Genomic DNA, 18,294 nt, shown 5'->3' on the forward strand with positions numbered 1-18,294 from the left:
ATAATTATGTTTTACGCTACAGGATCTTACCCTGTCTGTCTGGACCTTGGTGGGCTCTTCCCTTCACAGTCAGGGATGTCTCCAGCCTAGGTCGCTGGGGAGTCTCCCGCCTAGACTGACCAGTTACGTTGTCCCACAAAGATGCTATGGGCCCTTGAGAATCAGAAAACGGGAGACCAAAACCAAGGCCAGCCAGCTAAGAAGGTCACGTAATAGACTTAGGAGATGGCCATTTTGATCTGGCGTAGGCTGGAGGGACAAGGAGGCCAGATGGCAAAGAGAAAAGAATGAAACCCGTGGTGGAGGGAAGGATGTGGTTTAAAAGAGAAAGAGGAGAGTAACTGCCTAGGATCCTGATAGTTTCTGAGCCAGGCCTGGTCCCCTTGTCTTTAAATATCGTTTTTCCTTGAGGCAACCTGAACGAGGTTCAATCTTTACTACAAGAGAGGAATTACTCTCACCAGGGACACCTGCCTGTGTGGTTGGTGAGCAGTCAAAACTGGCAACAGGAGGGACAGCTTCAGCGGGGAATGAAGTTTGGCTATGAAATTTGGTTTCAAGTCAGAGGGAGTTTTAAGGATTGCGACGTCCTTGTTCAGTCCTTTCTGCCTTGGAGGCGGTATGGTGACTCCCATTTATCCGAGGCATACTTGCCTGGGTAGCAGTTTTGTCTCACCTTTGGTGAGATCACCTAAAAAGAAAATACTATAACCATGATGGCTTACCTTCGGCTTTCGCCAAACAAAACAACAACTGCACAACACCTACCTGAGTCCTCTGAGGTTGGATTGAGAAAAAGGAGGGGAGCTTGTGAAACCCGGCCAAGGCCCGTGCCCATGTGCCTGATGACTAAGATGGAACCCCATGTAGGAGTTGAGTCAGTAATAACATGCCTCTTGCTGCAGCTCAAGTTGCCTGCAAACCCCCACGCTTTTTAGCAAATATTATTTTGAATGTCAGAGTGCACAGAGCTGTTCTCTAGGGTTGGGCTAAATTTGACTCTGTGGGAGAATAAAACTAGAATTCCAAATGTGGTGATCCCAACAGAGTATGTGATGCAAGACCAATTTTCCACTTGTGTCGGGTGGGTTTGTTCAAATCTCACACAGAAATGAGAGATGCCAGACAGAGTGTTGACTTGCCCAAACATAAGGTAGTAATTTAGGTTTTATTTTAAATAGGCATTGGAGTCTGGGTAATCCAAAATTTTAATTTAGGAAGGAGCCTGGAGAATGGCAGAGGACAGGAGCTAGGTGGCCCTCTGATGTAGGGTGGGAGTGGAGGAGTGAGGCCCCATGGGCTTCGGTTCAGTTCTGGAAGAATTGCTTTGTGATAGACTAAAGGCAAACTCCAAGTCTGTGTCTTTACACGATGCTGAAGATGGATCTAAAGGAGATGCTGGTGTCGTGATTTGGAGCGGTCGTTCTATTCTTTAACGTGCAGATGACCGAGTAAACTCTAATGATTAAAGCTTTGTAAGCTGACCGTGGTGTTTAGACACTGACCCAGTTTCCGCAGTGACCTAATCAGGGTGGCCTGGGAGAAGCGGGGCTTGGAGAGCAGCTCGGAGGAAATAGGTCAAAAGGATTCCTCCCAGCTCTCGTCGGGCGGACACAATGGGCTTTTGCAGTCTTCAGACAAAACCCAGGGGTTGCACGAGGAGTTCTCTCCCAGAATGCCCCTCCAAGTGACTTGTTCTTGGTTCAAGTCCATGCCCGGCATGCTGGGCCATTCCCTTAGTCTGAGGAGGATGCACAGTGTGTTCGCTTAGCAACTGTGTAGTGAGCACAATACTCTATATTCCAGGCACCACGTGGGCGGCTGAGGACACAGCACGAGTGAGCCAGGATCCGGGATCTCTGTGCTCATGGAGCTGCCCTACAATGGAGAAAAATCAGAGTTCAGATTCAGACTCGGTTATTGGCTTGTTGAGTTACTCAACCTTGAATACACTAATCCCTGTGCGTCCCCAGGCTCCATGTCTATAAAGCAGGACGAGTACATCGTACTTGCTCATAAAGTTGTTTTGAGGATTAAATGAGGTAATATGTGTGAAGAGCTTACAGCAGCGGATGCCTTCTAGGGAAGACTCAGCAGTGGTGATTATACGTCAAGCGAACTTGAGCCGTAGTCCAAGGACGGGCAAGAGCAAGAAAACGGTCGAGCTTCTGGTTAGTTCGGAGCAAGTGTTTAGGTGAGGCCTCCTGCCAAATGTAGCTGTTGGGTGTGGAGTTCAACACTTGTGAAGAGCAAAGGGACCCAGAAACCTTTTTTTAAAGCGAACATTAGCCTTTGAAATGGAAGCCTAAGTGGAAATGTGTTAGAGAAATTGACTGTATTCTTTTGCTGTCACATTTATAGCCAGGAGATTCTGCTTGGAATTAGTGGGAAGTATGAATCAGCCCCCTACGGGGAGGAAGCGCCCCCATTTGCCCCAGTTGAAGACTTGCTATGTGAATCTACCCACGGGCGACCAGGCGTTTTGAAACATTGATAACACGCTTTGGCTTGTGCAGAGGAGAGTGATTTGGTGTCTCGATTTTTTGTATGACATCTTGAGAATTCTGTGACTTTTTTTTTTCTTTTCTTTTTTTTTTAAGTTTAGGCTCCATACCCAACGTGGGGCTTGAACTCATGGCCTTGAGATCAAAAGTCGCATGCTCTACTGACTAAGCCAGTCAGGAGCCCCAAGAATTCTAAGATTTTTTAATATGCGTGTTAGTGTCGATCAGGCTGGTCTAGCTGATGTGTCACTCCACTACCTCCCAGCTTAATTTCTTTAACTGCTGGCAGAGGAAGCTCAAAGAGTGACCTCTGGTTAAATCAGTAGGACGCTAGGAAACATTTCTGCACAAGCAAATGCCCATTGGCTAGGGTACCTGCAATATTGTGCGGCAGGAGCAAAGCACCTACATCTTCCTTGCTTCAAGGTGATACTAATTCGTACCTGGAGTCGATTCTGATGGGCAATGTTAATTCTGTTACGTTGAGAGACATGACACTCTTTAAATAGCTGTTTGTTCATCTCAGATTCTTCCAGTTGTTGTGGTCTGAGCCTTTGAAATGTCCAAATATGGTTCTAGAGAAAATGGGTACATGTTCTTTCTTTTTGGAGCAAAGGCTTTTTGGAACAAGGGCCGTGTTACTGATGAAAATGTTATATTGGGTCTCATGGCAATTCATTTATTGCTTTCTTGACCCTGTGTCATCCCGGGAGTGTCAAAAACCACATGGTGCTTCTGAGCCCTACAATTTTTGCAGTTGAGTCTCTGATTTAGCTGACAGATGTTAAAACACAGACACGGCCAGATAATTCCCCAGTGACAATACAGATGCAAAAACTGAAAAGTGCAGTTATTCCAGCTTGGGGAGGGATTATATTGATGCTCCAAATTTCCCCTATTCATAGCTCTTACTTTTTTTTTTTTTTTTTGGTAGTTTACTATGGCTTAGGTTAGAGGAAACTGAGTCTCTTGCCTTCTGCTTCATTCAATCTCCCATCACTACCCCTAAGAAAATGTGCAGACCTGGAGCTCAGGAGACCATGGAAATATTAGCAATAATAATGGGCTCAAGTCTCTTTTATGGCCAAGCACAGCTTTAACTGAGCAACTTTTGGCTCCGAAGAGAGAGAGAGAGGGAAAAAAAAAAGGCCTTAGATCTGGAGGGAACTTTCCTTGGTGCGCACCCAGTCATTTTATGGATTAGGAAATAATGAGGCCCACACTGACTTTGTCTGGGTCAGAGACGGGACTGGCCAAACTAGGACCAGAATCAGGTCTCCTCATCCTCAGTAGAGCCTTTCCCCATTGGGTCCTGACCTCTTAGGTGTCCTCTGCCTGTCTTCATTTCCACCTCAGATTTCTCCTTGGATTGGTGTTGGGGGCCAGGGGTGATGCACAGAGGGGGGTGGTATAGGGCTTCTGGCTCTGCCTTGCCTCGGGTGTGTCTCATCTCAGCCCATTTCCTTTTGGGAAATGCTAACCACAAGCATGGTTAAATTTTTTGACTATAGAGACGATTCATAATTGTGAACTGATAAATAAAGAAACTGAGGCTCAAAGAGAGGATGTAACTTGCTAAAGTTTCCATAGCAAGTCAGGAAATCAATCGATAAATATTTATTGAGCACCGAAGATGGGCCAGGCTGGTGGAACCTACACAGGATTTGACCAAGGTGAAGACGGTTGTGGTTCTGATGCTGGAAGAATTTGCATCCTGTATTAAGACATGCAGAAAACGGCCACAAATGGGAGGAACTTTATGGAAGGGATGTGCAGAGTCCTTTTGGATAACCTAACCTGGTCTTTCAGAACACTGGTGGAGAGTTGAAAGCTAGGGAAAGATGCCTTTGAGGTGACTTTCTTTCTTATCCTATTTGGATGTTTGGATTGACTTTAAAAAAGTCTCTTTCCTGTACAGCTGTCCTGGTGCTACTCAGATCCTTTCTGTCATCACCCTGTTATTTAGCACACTGAGGCATCGGTTCAAAGTGTGGCCTCCCACAGGCCACCCTGGGAGACGCAGAGGTAGGGGTAGACTGGTTATTGGGGCTCGCAGGGGAACGGGGCCCGGTGTACCTCCAAGAGAGAACTGCTGCCTGCATGGCTTCTGGTCACCTCTGGAAAAAATACAAAACCCCAATAATAGATTTGTGACATTAACTAGTTGCCTGCGTCTGCCTGGGCTACAGACATGTATCCTGGCAGGATTGTGCCTTTGGACCTACAGACCTTTTTTCTCCATGTTTTATTTCTCAAATTCTGGAACTTTTCTATATGACAGCCATTTTTTCTTGCTGGAAGAGAGTGCACCATGCCTTTCTCTGAGCTGTGCTTCTCCACCCCTTTCTGCTCAAAGCTCTCCTCTTGCAGACCAACCCCACCCCTCCTCCAGTAGCCCCTGACGGCCCTTGCGTACCAGCTGCAACTGGTTTTGCATATGGCTATATATTCAAAACAATTTGTATTCCTGTCTCTTTTCGTTATGTGCATCCTTCCTTCTCCTCTGGATTACAAGTGTCCTGAGAAGAGGGCTTGGGGCTCCTGTTTCCTATAGGGCTTAGATCACCAAGAGTGAAGTTGGCTAAAGGCTGGGAAGATGGGTCCCTGCTACTTCAAAAGCAGATAGGAGAGCAGGAGCGGGGAGGATCCATGCCAGGAGTGCAGTGACAAAGGCAGTTGTCGGAGGCCAGACAGGAGTCTGAGACACTGATTTGCTATGTAATTTCGGACTGGGTTTTAGTTGCTTGTCTGTAAATGTGTGCAAGCGCGCAGTGTCTCCTCACTGCAGGGTCTAGCGGTGCAATGTCTGGGAGGGTGCCCTGGACAATACAAAGCACTAGGACTGTGTCATAACATTCTGCTCTCAGACCCTGCCAAGCATGTGGAGGACCAGGAAATGTCGCTCAGGCTTTCTTGTGTTCGGCCTGGATCCTGAACCAGGAGATTCCAATTCTAGTCCTCATCAGAGGGATGGACGGTGCTGAGCAACCCAGAAGACAGAGTCTATGTCGCTGCAAGAATTGGCAAGAAGGAGGCCCTCAAATGAGAACACAATGTCTTGAAAAAGTTTTAATTATTGATTTATAAATATAATAGTTGATACAGACATATATGAATGTGTGTGTGTACACGTGTGATACATAAAAACATTGATAATGATATATATGACAGGGCAATCCTATCACCTAGTCATTTTATGGATTAGGAAATAATGAGGCCCACAGTGACTTTGTCTGGGTCACAGACAAAGTTGGGCCCTACCCCAAACCCCACTGTGCATCACCCCTGGCCCCCAACACCAATCCAAGGAGGAATCTGAGGTGGAAATGAAGACAGGCAGAGGACACCTAAGAGGTCAGGACCCAATGGGGAAAGGCTCTACTGGGGATGAGGAGACCTGATTCTAGTCCTAGTTTGGCCAGTCCCATCTCTGACCCAGTAAGATGGGATCTTACTACACTCATTTTAGGGTCTAAACCTTAAAATTATTTACAATTTTAATTATACTTGGAGAGTGAGCATAATAATCTCTTTAGTGCTCATGGAGTCTGAAGCCCTTAAACCAGTGATGTGGGAATCGAATCCACACCCTCCAGCCCAGAGTGCTGGGATCATGCCTGCTACCCCTTCTGGTCTATTCCCACCTTCTCCTTGTTTTCTATGTTGGTGGAGATCCATAAGTGTCTCAGCTCAAGCCAGTCTCAAGGCAGTCAGGGCAGAGTGAGGCTCTGTACACCGTCCACATCCAAGAAAGGGTGATGGCAGACTCAGAAGCCTTGGAAAGCGAGTGCTTGTCTGTTGGGGTGGAGGGTCCAAATCATACACAATGGTTTGTTTTTTGTTGAAAGCAGAATAAATTATCACCACTTTTTTATGGACATTTAAAAGGCCCAAAGGCAGAAATTCCACTTCTGGGTGTGTACCTCCAAAGAATTGAAAGCAGAGTCTCAAACAGATATTTGCACATCCACGTTCATGGTAGCATTATTCACAATAGCCAAGAGGTAGAAGCCATCCAAGTGCCATAGATGAATGAACGCATAAGCCAAATGTACCAGATTTTACGTATATTACACATATAATGGAATATTATTCAGCCTACAGCACGGATGAGTCTTGGGGACATTATGCCGAGTGAAATAAGTTAGTAACAAAAAGACAAATTCTGTATGATTCTTCTTATATGAGGTACATAGAATAGTCAAAATCAGGGACAGAAAGTAGAATGATGGTTTCCAGGGGCTGTGAGAGGGGAAAATGGGATGTGATTGTTTATTAGGTAGAGGATTTCAGATTTATAAGATGAAAATAATTTTGTAGATTGGTTGCATACAATGTAAATTGACTTAACACTGAACTGTACACATAAAAATACTTAAGATGGTAAATTTTAGGCTGTGTATATTTTACCACAATTAAAGAAAAAAAACACAACAAACTCTAATGCCTTGGCTGTACCACAGAAGGATTAAATTAGGGTCTCTGTGAGTAAACCTCAGGTATCCGTATTTTAAAAATTTCCCCAGAAATTTGTTTTTAAAGATTTTATTTATTTATTCATGAGAGACCCAGAGAGAGAGGCAGAGACACAGGCAGAGGGAGAAGCAGTCCCGATGTGGGACTCGATCCTGGGACCCTGGGGTCACACACTGAGCCCAAGGCAGACGCCCAACCACTGAGTCACCCAGGTGTCCCTCCCCAGAAATTTTTTTTTTTCCCAGAAATTTTTTTAACCAAAATGGAGAACCACTGGACTCAGGGTAGGTAATCTCATCCTGAGGGCACTGCTGCAATTCAGGGGTGCAATGGAAAGGAATGGGGTCACAGCGAATAAGACCACGTGTGTGATGTGAAGGAGGAAATGTGAGTGTTCAGTGATAGATTATGTATGTGAAGAAGACCGAATGGATCAAAGAGGTTCCCAAGGTCTTAGACTACATTGTGGATTTGTGGAAAAACTGAATATTTATGGGGAGGTGTCTGGGGATGATGATTTATTTGATGACTTGCTAGTGTACTTGGATAAAAATTTCTTAAGAGGCAGCTGGAAATTTTCATACTCTAAATAATTTGTTCATTTCTTCCATAGAAGCCAGAGTTTCATTTTTACATTAAAAATGAAGTTTTTATTAAAAAGAAGAAAAGACCAAAGGCAGAAACATTCGCTAAGGGATACTCTATTTTCAGGAACCCAAAATATATCTTTACTTAATCATATTACTATTATCTCAGGATGCCTTTTGGCACAACTGTGAAGTTGAAGAGCTTTCTCCGAGGCAGTCTTTCCCTTGCTATTCTGTTCTTTACTTCCAAATATTCCACATGGCTCCTCTTCCTCAGGACCCCGTTCAAGTGTGGGTGCCTGGTTCCTTCTGCCTTTCTGGAAAGCTTAGTGTAATCAAACCCACATTAAGGCAAAAGAGACTTCCCACAGTAGTCTTCCTAAGAGCATTTATATTTTTAAAACAAACTGACCCAAGACAACAATATTTAACAAATAAACAACAACAACAACAAAAAGAATAAAACTTGAACAATAATATTTCAGGAAGGAGAAATTCTGGATGAGACATTTTGATATCCTCAGATCTCTGGAAAGCACCTTAATAAAGAGTCCTGGTTAGCTGTTCAGAACGGGGTGAGTGAGTGGAGGATTCAGTGAATCACAGACACCCGGAGAGGGGGGTAGGGACTGGAGGAGGTTATGTGGTTTGGTCATACAGATCATGGGGAAAAACCAACGGGCATTCACTGTATCATCTTCCCATATCATACAATAGTGTTTTCTAAGCAGAACAGTCTTTGCTTTACCCCATGGTATTCAGTGGGTGGAGGATCCAAGGAAGGTCTCAAAAACTTTCGCCCAAAATGGGCTTTGAGACGCCTTCATCGCGGACTCAGCAATTGCATGCTCTGACGTCAAGCCGTTGCCAGGTTTATTTTTGGACACGTTAAGGTGGGAAGCTGAGGTTCCTTCTGGAAGGGAAGAGACGAAGGAAACAAGAATTAGACAAAGCTGCTGCACAAGCACAAAGAAGTGTTGAGCTTTTTCCTACCTTCCTAGCTCCGCGCCTGGTATACGTAGGTAGTGAAGAGGCACCTGTTGAATGAATAAAGGCAGAGTAGAAATAGTTTCCTTGTGGTTAATTTTATAGTTGTCGTTTTGCTGTGCTACGTGTGGGTGGCACGTTGGAGGAAAACCCAGAAGGCCTGGATTCCAGTTTGGTTTTGTCAGTCACTGGTTCTGTGACATTGGCCCAGATACCTCGACTCCTCTGAGCTTGTTTCCCACTTGTGAAGTGGGGACTGTGAAGCTGTCTTTTCCACTCCCTGTGGCTGTTTTGTTTGCATTCAGTGAAATAACTCTAAGGTGCTCTGCAAGCATAAGAGAACAATCATTTTGAAAGCACTTGGCTTTGTAGAAGGTTCTGTGAATTAATGTATGCCGATCAAAACATGGGTCTCAGTAGGTTAAAGACTGAAAGTAAAACTCATATACCTTAGGATGTGAAAATAAACCCAGCAACGTGTGTGACACTAATTTCCAGAAGTAGCATATTAATTTCAAGTAGGAAATTTGTAGAAAAGTGAAACAAAACTAAGATGTGAGAAAAAAAAAAAAAGTTCAACAGTGTTGCCTCCGACTTGCTCCTGAAATCCCTAAATATCTTTATAATTCTGCCTAAGAAATTCATATTAGGGTGGGAACACATCAGTGTCTGGGCAGATACTGAGTTCCTGCCGGGTGCCGGGTGCTCGTGGGTACCAGGTATCAGGGTCGTGTTTCTGTTGCTGTGTTAGAGCAACCACTGGTCTCTTGGGCAGGTGGCTGCTGGTCTTTCAGGACCGTGTGTGTGTGTGTGTGTGTGTGTGTGTGTCTGTGCCTCACATCACGACACGTTACTCAGCTTGACACAGTACCGATCCAAGTAAGTACACTTACTTAGTTGATAAATACCTTTTTGATCTGATAACGACCTTAATGGGTCACCAGAAACTGTGTGTGTCCTTTCCTACATCGAATCCTGATCTCAGTGTGTTTCTGGGTAGTCATTAATGTAAATTTAATAATAGATGGATGAGTAAAGCATTAGTAACTGCATTCTCTTTGAAATAAAACTTGTTGTGGCAGAGAGGGTGAGCCCACCTCTTATTTGACTTTGGCTAAGGTGGATTATGCTTGGACATTTTATAGTGGTTTATAAAGCTTAGCTTCCTTATGCTATATTGGAGGATTTACTTGTTTGTTTATTTATTTATTTATTTATTTATTTAGTATATTTTTTATTGGAGTTCGATTTGCCAACATATAGTATAACACCCAGTGCTCAACCCGCCAAGTGCCCCCCTGACTGGGTGACGGGTGGTGAAGGAATTTTTATTTTATCTTTTTATTTTTTATTTTTTGGTGAAGGAATTTTTAGTATAAATTTGGTGATAGTGATGAAGCATCTTGCACTCTTTGATTGCATTCATTTTTTCCCCCCAAAATACAGCTAACGCTTCACCTACCATACTGAGAGTTAGAAAGGGCAAATGAGCACCTCTCTTTTAGAGATAAAACTGAAATATATTGCAAGAAACAGTGAGTAAATGCACTGTGGATGATACCCGTGTCATATATATATATATATATATATATATATATATATATATATATATATCTGTTGCTTATGTACTTAAAAAAACTAAATAGGAAAATCTTACTCATCTCGGTAGAAAAACAGTGTGAAGACTACAACTTGGGGACGTCGTGATATTTTCTCTGTGTGCAGTTTGTCAAAAGGCAATTTATGTAAAGCTGGAGAAGGATACGGTTTGGCTGACTAAACTGTGGAGAGATACAAGTGATACGTGACGATAAGAATGCTTAGGGGAATTTTCGGGGCGCTCAAGTCAAGTGTATAGGGCTGCGTGGGTGTCAAGAGCAGACTTCTCCTGTATGTCTCTCTCTCTTTTTGCACAGTCTTCGAGACCGTGAAAGTCGCTGACTTTCTACACCCAGGCTGGAGGTGGTTGCTCGGCGGCCTGCCTGGCTGGGGAAGGCACCCTGTCTGCGGACCCGCTCCATCCTGGGCCGCCGCCTCTAGTTCTGATCTGGGAGAGAGGTGGGGACAGACGTCAGGAGGCGCTCCCTCCAGGGGGGTTTGAGGGATCAGAAGCTTGAGCCTCCGGGTCTTCACACAGACGCCCCCTCCTCGAGCAGCCCGTTCGAAGTCCCGACATGCGGGTGTGTGGCCGTGAACACAGGCCTGGAGGCCGCCAGATACGTTTGTGGGGCGAGTGGTTCTGAGGCCACTTCCAGTCTCTTTGGTAAAACGGGGCCACTGATCCTGATAAATGATCCGTAATCAGTAAAATGAATGATCAGTATTATTGAAACGATGCGTCCTGATAATTAACCCGGGGCCACTGATACCACGTTGGTGGAAATCAAGCGAGGCAAAGCGAGTGCTTGATACATGCTCATTAGTGATGGTTGTTGCATTTTTTAAAAAGATTTTATTTATTTATTCATGATAGAGAGAGAGAGAGAGAGGCAGAGACACAAGAAGAGGGAGAAGCAGGGTCCCTTCAGGGAGCCCGACGTGGGACTCGATTCTGGCACTCCAGGATGGCGCCCTGTGCCAAAGGCAGGCTAAACCGCTGAGCCACCCAGGGGTCCCCTGGTTGTTGCACTTGTCACTGTGTTTCTTTTTGCGAGGAAGAGGCTGTAACTTACTGTGGGTTTTTTTCTTTTTCTTTTCTCCTTTCCCAGCTGCACCCTGGTTGGTCACAGAGGTGAGGCTGAAGGAAGCCTCTGTCAATCGTTGCCAGAGAGGTCTTCTTGGGGGGCTCCACGAGAGAAACCTTCACCTTTCCGAAGCATGACGTCATCTGTTGATTTGTTTCCACGGTGTACGGGTGCGGGTGGCAGGGTGGGTGTCTTTTCTCCATAGGTGAGGAAACCCACACGCAAACAGGTGCAAGAACTCACAAGCTAGTGGTAGTACCGGGGTGAGAACCCACGTCTCAGCCTCGGAGGGCATCCCCCTTTCTGTTAACTGACATTCTCAGAATCAAATGATCTCCTTCCCAGGTTTGTGTTGGAGCCCAGATGCCTCCTCGTGAGCCTGCTCCTGGCATCCTGGAAACCAGCAGGGATGAGAGATACTTGCAGACTGGTTTCAGCTGGAGGTGGCTGGGGTTACAGCACTGAGACAGGTGAGTCTTCATTTCCTGGCCACTGATGGAGGTTTCTTCCCGAAGCTGAGCCGAGCGGCGTTGCACCCCGGGGGCGGCCCGACTCCAGCCAGGAGTCCTCCCTGACACCATCCCCGCCCTGCACTTCAGGGTCAGCCCAGTGCCTGCACAGAAAGGCGTGAAGAGGAGATGCCAGGAATGTCGAGAAATATCAGGAAAGTGTGCTGCTGATGCCTTTCTATCACTTTCGTCTTCCTTCCCTCTTTCTTTTTTCCATTTTAATGATACAAAAATAATTCCAGAATTTCAGAGAGGGGCTCTGTAGATGTTAAGCCTTTCTGTTATGATTTTTAACTGCAAAGCCCTTGGGGGCATTGGATTTCCTAATGTTTTGGGTAGCTGCAAAATTTAATTTTAGGTAGAAAAGGGTTAACTGAGGGTCACTGTAATTCCCAAATCATCAGCTGCAAATCATCTAACCATATGTGAAAAATTCAATGACATTAAAGGTAATTCTCTGGGAAAGCAAAAAATAATATGCCGTTCTTTGGCCAGAAGGAAAGATTTGCAACATTTCTTTATGCATAGAAAATTCTCTAGTAGGTGAACTTGGATTCATGTTAGTCATCATGAGTTAATGTCAAGTATCTAGGATTTATTTATTACTTTAGCTCTTTTTTTTTTTAAAATAAAGAAGAGTTAACGTCGTTTAGGTAGGACACAGATACACTAAGACCAATGCAGATAAACTCAAGACAAAAACCAGAAAGAAAAAGGAAAAAGGAGAGGTTGATAGAACAGTGAGGCCTCCTGACAGAGGAAAGCCTGATCAAGTGAATGTGGGTTCTGTCTGGTCAGTACTATGGTGCCTATTTCGTTCATTCACTTATTCACTTGTTTATTCATTAATTCACTCATTTCAGTGCAATGAGATGATTTGTCTTGTATGACCATGGCACTGTGTTCACAATAGTGAACAGGATCCAGAAGTTTTTTGTTTGTTTGTTTTGCCCTCATGGAGCTTGCAGTTTGCTTCAGAAGGCACGCAGACGAATTATTACAATATGCTAAGATCTACGGGATGCGCGGCGAGGTCTGGGAACATCCAGGAGTTCACCTTACCTGGATTGGAGGTAAGGCGGTTGTTATTATTGCTCCATAAAACATTTTAAACAACCCCACCTCTCCAGTGACGTGAGTAGCTTGTTATGGGATTTCAGGACTACTTTTCAAAACAAGAGTCTGATTTATTCACATATAACTTTAATTAAGCAAACCCAAATCGCCGAGGCCCTTTCTATGTGCCAAGCACTCCACCAGTCCTTACTTGGAAATCTACGGCGTGAAATAGGGTCTCTATTACTGGACATTTTCCTTAGTATGTGGTTTCCGTCCCGGTTCTGTGTCCCTTTGCTGTCTCTCCAGATGCCTTCGATGAGAGAGCACTGTGATAGAACCTGCAGGTGCGTGAGTTTACCCCCGCCTTGAATGATGTGGTAGGATGAGATAGTTACTTGGGGTATGAATATTGCCAGGCTCTTTGGAGAGCAGACTCAAGTTTTTCATGAGATTTGGAATGTAGAGGGGGGCAATAGTAAGCTGGAAATCTTTGTTTTGGAAAATATCATTGTATGATACATAGGGAGTATTTCTGCTGAACCGTCAAAGGAGTTCTGAATTTTATGACGCAGAGAATTCCTCTAAGGCAGAGGTGGGGGCTAGCGCGGGTGTGAATGGGGAATAAAGCCAAGTTCTCCTGCCACTTGGTGGCCGTATGAACGGGGATAGGTCACGTAATCTGCGGCTTCGTTTCTGCATCCAGAGCCTCAGGATGATCGTGTTTACCTTGTGGAGTCGTGACCAAGTCTGTATGCAGGCACCTGGGGTACTCAGCTCCGAGCCTGGCAGAGAGCACACGCTCAGCACGTCAGCTACTGTTTAAAAAAGATTTATTGACTTATTTTAGAGAGGGAGAGAGAGAGAGAACGGGACGGGGAGAGGGAGAGAACCTCTGGCACACTGCCCGCCCAGCACGGAGCCCGTGGCTGGGGCTCCATCTCCTGACCCCAAGATCACGACCTGAGCCAGAATCTAGATACGGGATGCTTAACCAGCTGAGCCACCCTAGGCACCTGAACTGTTAGCTGGTTTTAATATCAGGGTAGAAAATGCAGAGTTTTGAGAGTTAAGAGAAAATATTTTAATATTCTATAGTATTTATTTGGAATCTACAAAAAGAGATGTCTTTTAAGAGGAAGGAAGACCAACAAGGACAAATGACCACAGCCTTTTGATTTTATTTATTTTTTATGTATGTATGTATGTATTTTTTTGGCCACAGCTTTTTAAATCTAAAGATTCAGGGGATCCCTGGGTGGCTCAGCAGTTTAGCGTCTGCTTTCAGCCCAAGGCATGATCCTGGGGACCTGGTATTGAGTCCCACATCCAGCTCCCCACATGGAGCCTGCTTTTCCCTCTGACACAGAGCCTGTGTCTCTGCCTCTCTCTGTGTGTCTCTCATGAATAAATAAATCTTAAAAAAAAGATTCCATGAATTCAATATGAATGGAGAAAAAAGGTTATACAACTAACATTTCCCTCATTCTTATAATCCTCATTATGTCAGAGAAGCCTAGGAATCTGCAGAGAAGTGATTTTTGAAAGAGGACTTACCGAAGTGTAGAGAAGCAGCGTACGCGATGGTTAAGGGCACAGATGCTGGAATCAGCTTGAACCCCATCTGCACGTGGTAGCTGTGTGACCTTGGGCAAATTACCTAACCTCTCTGTATTACAATTTTCTTATCAGTAAAAAAGAGGATAATGAGAGTATCTAGCTTATTGAGTTGTGAGATTAAATAAAATAATTGAAGTTAACATGTCCTGAACGGTGATGGCCCACAGCTCTCAGTACAATTAGCTGTTTTTATCTTTTTTTTTAAAGATTTTATTTATTCAGAGAGAGAGAGAGAGAGAGAGAGAGGCAGAGACCCAGGCAGAAGGAGAAGCAGGCTCCATGCAGGGAGCCTGACGTGGGACTCGATCCTAGGTCTCCGGGATCATGCCCTGGGCTGAAGGCGGCGCTAAACCGCTGAGCTCCCCGGCTGCCCAGCTGTTATTTATCCTACTTGGATGTAAGCTCATTGACAGCAGGTATTCTTTGCCTGTTTTCTTTTGTTGGCTCATGCATCCCTAGTACTTGAAAAGTGCCTGACCTGGCAGTTGCTCAAAACCTTCTTATTGAATGGAAAAATATATGCATACTCTGTTAATCAAGTAAGAGGATGAAAAAGCTGGGCCAAAATGTCGAGAATTATTGAAGCTAGGTGGTAAGCCCAGGGGAGTCTCTTAGATGATTCTCTCTCCTTTTGTGTATGATTGAAAAGTTTTATAATGAAAGTTAATAAGAAGACTAGGCTGATAGATTCACTGGAGATAACCAGACATTAAAAAAAAAAAGTTTGTATCCCTTTTTGTTACAGCTTCAAAGCGTAAAAAGACATTTTATATTACTCAACACTACTATTCTGCTCAAACTCCAAAGACACTTGTTTCTCTTTTAAGGACTCTGATGGCAAGCACAAATTTCAGTACAAACCAACAAAGCCGATCTGCCAGCCTGCACTATTTTTCCTTATTGTCAGCCTCTCATAAGCCCAAAGGGCTGTAAGGACCCGGGGTGGGGGGGACACGTTTGTCCATGCACTTCCCTCCGAGGTTACTCAGGTGGCTGTCAGCACTGTCCACTCCCCTCACCTCCCTCCCTCTAGGCCAGAGATCACGATGCCCACATCAGACTTCTCAGTGAATTTCTGAATGCTGACACAGTAGTTCCTCCACACCTTGCCTTGGCCTGGTTCACCTTCTGCCCCCCTTGGTTCTCGTCTTGATTCCCATTCTCATCTTGCACCACTCAGCTGCAGCAAACAGCCTCAGATTGCACACCTTCATCCTGACGTGGCTCCTTATGGGACATACATAGTCTTTGTGTGCTGCCCTGAGCTCCTCCTCACATGACAGCTTGGGCTTGGAGGGCTTCCCTTTGTAGGAATCCCATTCAGGACCCACGGTTGCTGGTCACTATGTTCCTCCTGGCCCCTGGTCCCTTGGGAAACACCATCTGATTAGCAGCTTAAAGAAATCACTTTATTTTATTATTTTTTAAAAAGGATTTTATTCATTTATTCATGAGAGACACACAGAGAGAGAGGCAGAGACATAGGCAGAGGGAGAAGCAGGCTCCCTATGGGGAGCCCCATGTGGGACTCGATACCAGGACCCCAGGGTCACACCCTGAGCTGAAGGCAGACGCTCAAGCTCTGAGCCACCCAGGGGCCCCAAGAAACCATGTTAATACCACTAAGCTATGCTCTGTGAACCCCAGATTTGTGGATAAATGAACCATTGCTCCTAGGGGAAATATAGGGTTCGGTTCCTGCCAGCTTCTGCTCACAACGTTTTTTTGTCACTGATCGATACCTAACCTTATTTTCTGTGTGTTTCTATTTAGATGCCTTATTTAATATACAGTTGGCTCATTGCCATTGAACTCACAGCCAGCAGCACTATAACTCATACCTGAAGGAAGCTCATCTCACACAGTTATGTTCTCTGTAAGGCACGTCACAGTCTCTTTGCATTTAGGGACACTAGGCAGCCCTTCGACACTATGCGTGGGCCCATTTTAAACAGAGAAATTACCAAACAAAAACCACCAAAATTTGGAAAACGTGACATGAAGTAAATGAAAAGGATACTTGTTTATGCTGTAACAGCTGAGACAAGAAGGCAGAGTGTTGCCTTCTTTCGTCCCCACTGGGAATGTGAACATCAGGTGATTCAGAAATTTCACCACTGCTCACGTTTGCCAATGGCTATGAAAAGGCCGTGTGTGTTGCTTTTGGAGTCACAAATAAATTCTACCAGATTGGGAAACTTGCAAATACAGAATGTGTGAATAATGAGGATTGATGACATATCTGTTAATCTTCCACAATACACCATTATGTTTAATAAAACGAAACATGCCATTTACTACCTACATGTTACAGAATATTATATATAGTTATGTAAAATCATGGTTCTTAATTCCATGTCTTTGATCCAGGCGATCTGAAATGAGAAAAAAGAAATAGATGACAAGATGAGCTATAAAATTTTAAAATATATGATCCCTTGAACTCTTAAACCTTTAGGCTATGGGTACTGTTCATATATTTATACACATTGTGTGCATAATGCTACGTCGGGTCATTTTTATCATGTGTATAGCTCATAATTTTAAAGTTTCCTTTATTGGTTTGGAAAAAGTTAAACTGAGGGAATTTTTAGTGATTACCTGAAGTAAGTTTATATCTAAAGAATATACTAAAATCTAAGAGGCATAAATATAACCTAAAGTATTAAAAATCATTTCCAAATTTATGTCTCTAATAATTTCAAAGGGCAAGGAATTTTCACATTTAAATGACGTGAGGGCAAAGTTGCCTTAATTTTAAGTCAAAAATTAGCCCTCCCAAGGGCAATGATCATGTAGAACACTTTATTAGGAGCTTTCACTGAGAAACAAAGGAGAATTTTGTCTTCCTGAAGTAGCAAATTGAGGGATAGGAATTGGATGTTTCAGAATGGAAAGGCATTCTTAGTTCTGTGCAGCAAGAGGTTTCCCAGATATACTTCTGCTTTCCTACTCTTGGGAATCTGCCCCTTGTCTCCCAGTGTCTTAAGGTACTTCTATAATTATCACCCGATCATCATGGGTACAGTAGGATGATGGAATTTGGGAGGCGATTGGATGTTTTCAATGCATGTCAATCACAAGAAGAGCACTTTTTAGGATCCCCTGGTGCTTGATGCAGTGGTAGAAAAAGCTTCCCAGGAAGACATATTAAAATAGCATATTATTTTCTCCCCAGTGATCCCAAACGTTCCCAAACACCACACCAACAAGGGAAATAGGCTGAGTGTCCATCCAGATGCCAAGAATAGGGAGAGATGTCATAAAAGATGCCACAACCAGCTCAGACATGCAGTGGGCAGACTCGCCTCAGGCATGTAGCCCTTCAGCCTGTTGACTTTAATCCGGTCTGGGGATGTGTTACAGGAAGTACGGTCTAGCGGGATCAGTTGGAACCCTGTCCCTGACGTGCAACATTCCGCATGAACTTCTATTTCCCGCCAGGGGACGAGGAAGCGATTCATGAAACAGTTAAACTCAAGGTGTGTGGTTCTTAAAACGTATATGGAATTGCAGAAACAAGGAATGCTGGGGCGAGGAGAAGGAAAAAAATGGAAATTAGACTGAGATTGGATATGAGAGTCAGATTCACTCCCAGCGGAGTCATTTGGCACATTGAAGATGTGAATCAGAGCACACGATTTCTCAATTGGGTGCCGGGCATGAAAACTGCTGGGAGCTGGACCATGGTTCCCCCAGTGATACATCTCTCAGCCCCCAGTGTGTGGTCAGACTCACCGCTCACAAATTCCACCAAAAATAGTCTTTCTTTTTCACACTTAAAAATTCGTTCCAAACAAGTGTTTCCTTTTAACATTCCCAGAGCAGATTGACTTTTTGAGCTTTGTGTTGCTTCCAACCCTGTCAATGT

At 44.3% G+C, this 18,294-nt stretch overlaps 1 protein-coding gene across 5 annotated transcripts in view; it reads left to right on the forward strand.

Annotated features, from left to right (window-relative positions):
* LOC144288111 (uncharacterized) overlaps positions 1-18,294 on the forward strand; it is a 57,157-nt gene that overhangs the window by 21,840 nt on the left and 17,023 nt on the right. The window contains exons 3-7 of one of the 5 annotated variants that reach the window (XR_013356104.1): positions 11,263-11,422; positions 11,584-11,708; positions 11,838-12,820; positions 16,197-16,308; positions 17,794-17,905. Coding sequence is in view for 1 of the 5 variants with exons in the window: in XM_077855824.1 (XP_077711950.1) it covers positions 12,703-12,820 (118 nt within the window). In the remaining 4 variants the exon portion in view is untranslated. Of the gene's footprint in view, positions 1-11,262; positions 11,423-11,583; positions 11,709-11,837; positions 12,821-13,112; positions 13,672-16,196; positions 16,309-17,789; positions 17,906-18,294 lie in introns of those variants that run through there. The other 4 variants (XR_013356103.1, XR_013356105.1, XR_013356106.1 and 1 more) reach the window with 4 other exon arrangements.

This window comes from Canis aureus, chromosome 17 (assembly GCF_053574225.1).
Source record: "Canis aureus isolate CA01 chromosome 17, VMU_Caureus_v.1.0, whole genome shotgun sequence".
NCBI lineage: Eukaryota > Metazoa > Chordata > Mammalia > Carnivora > Canidae > Canis > Canis aureus.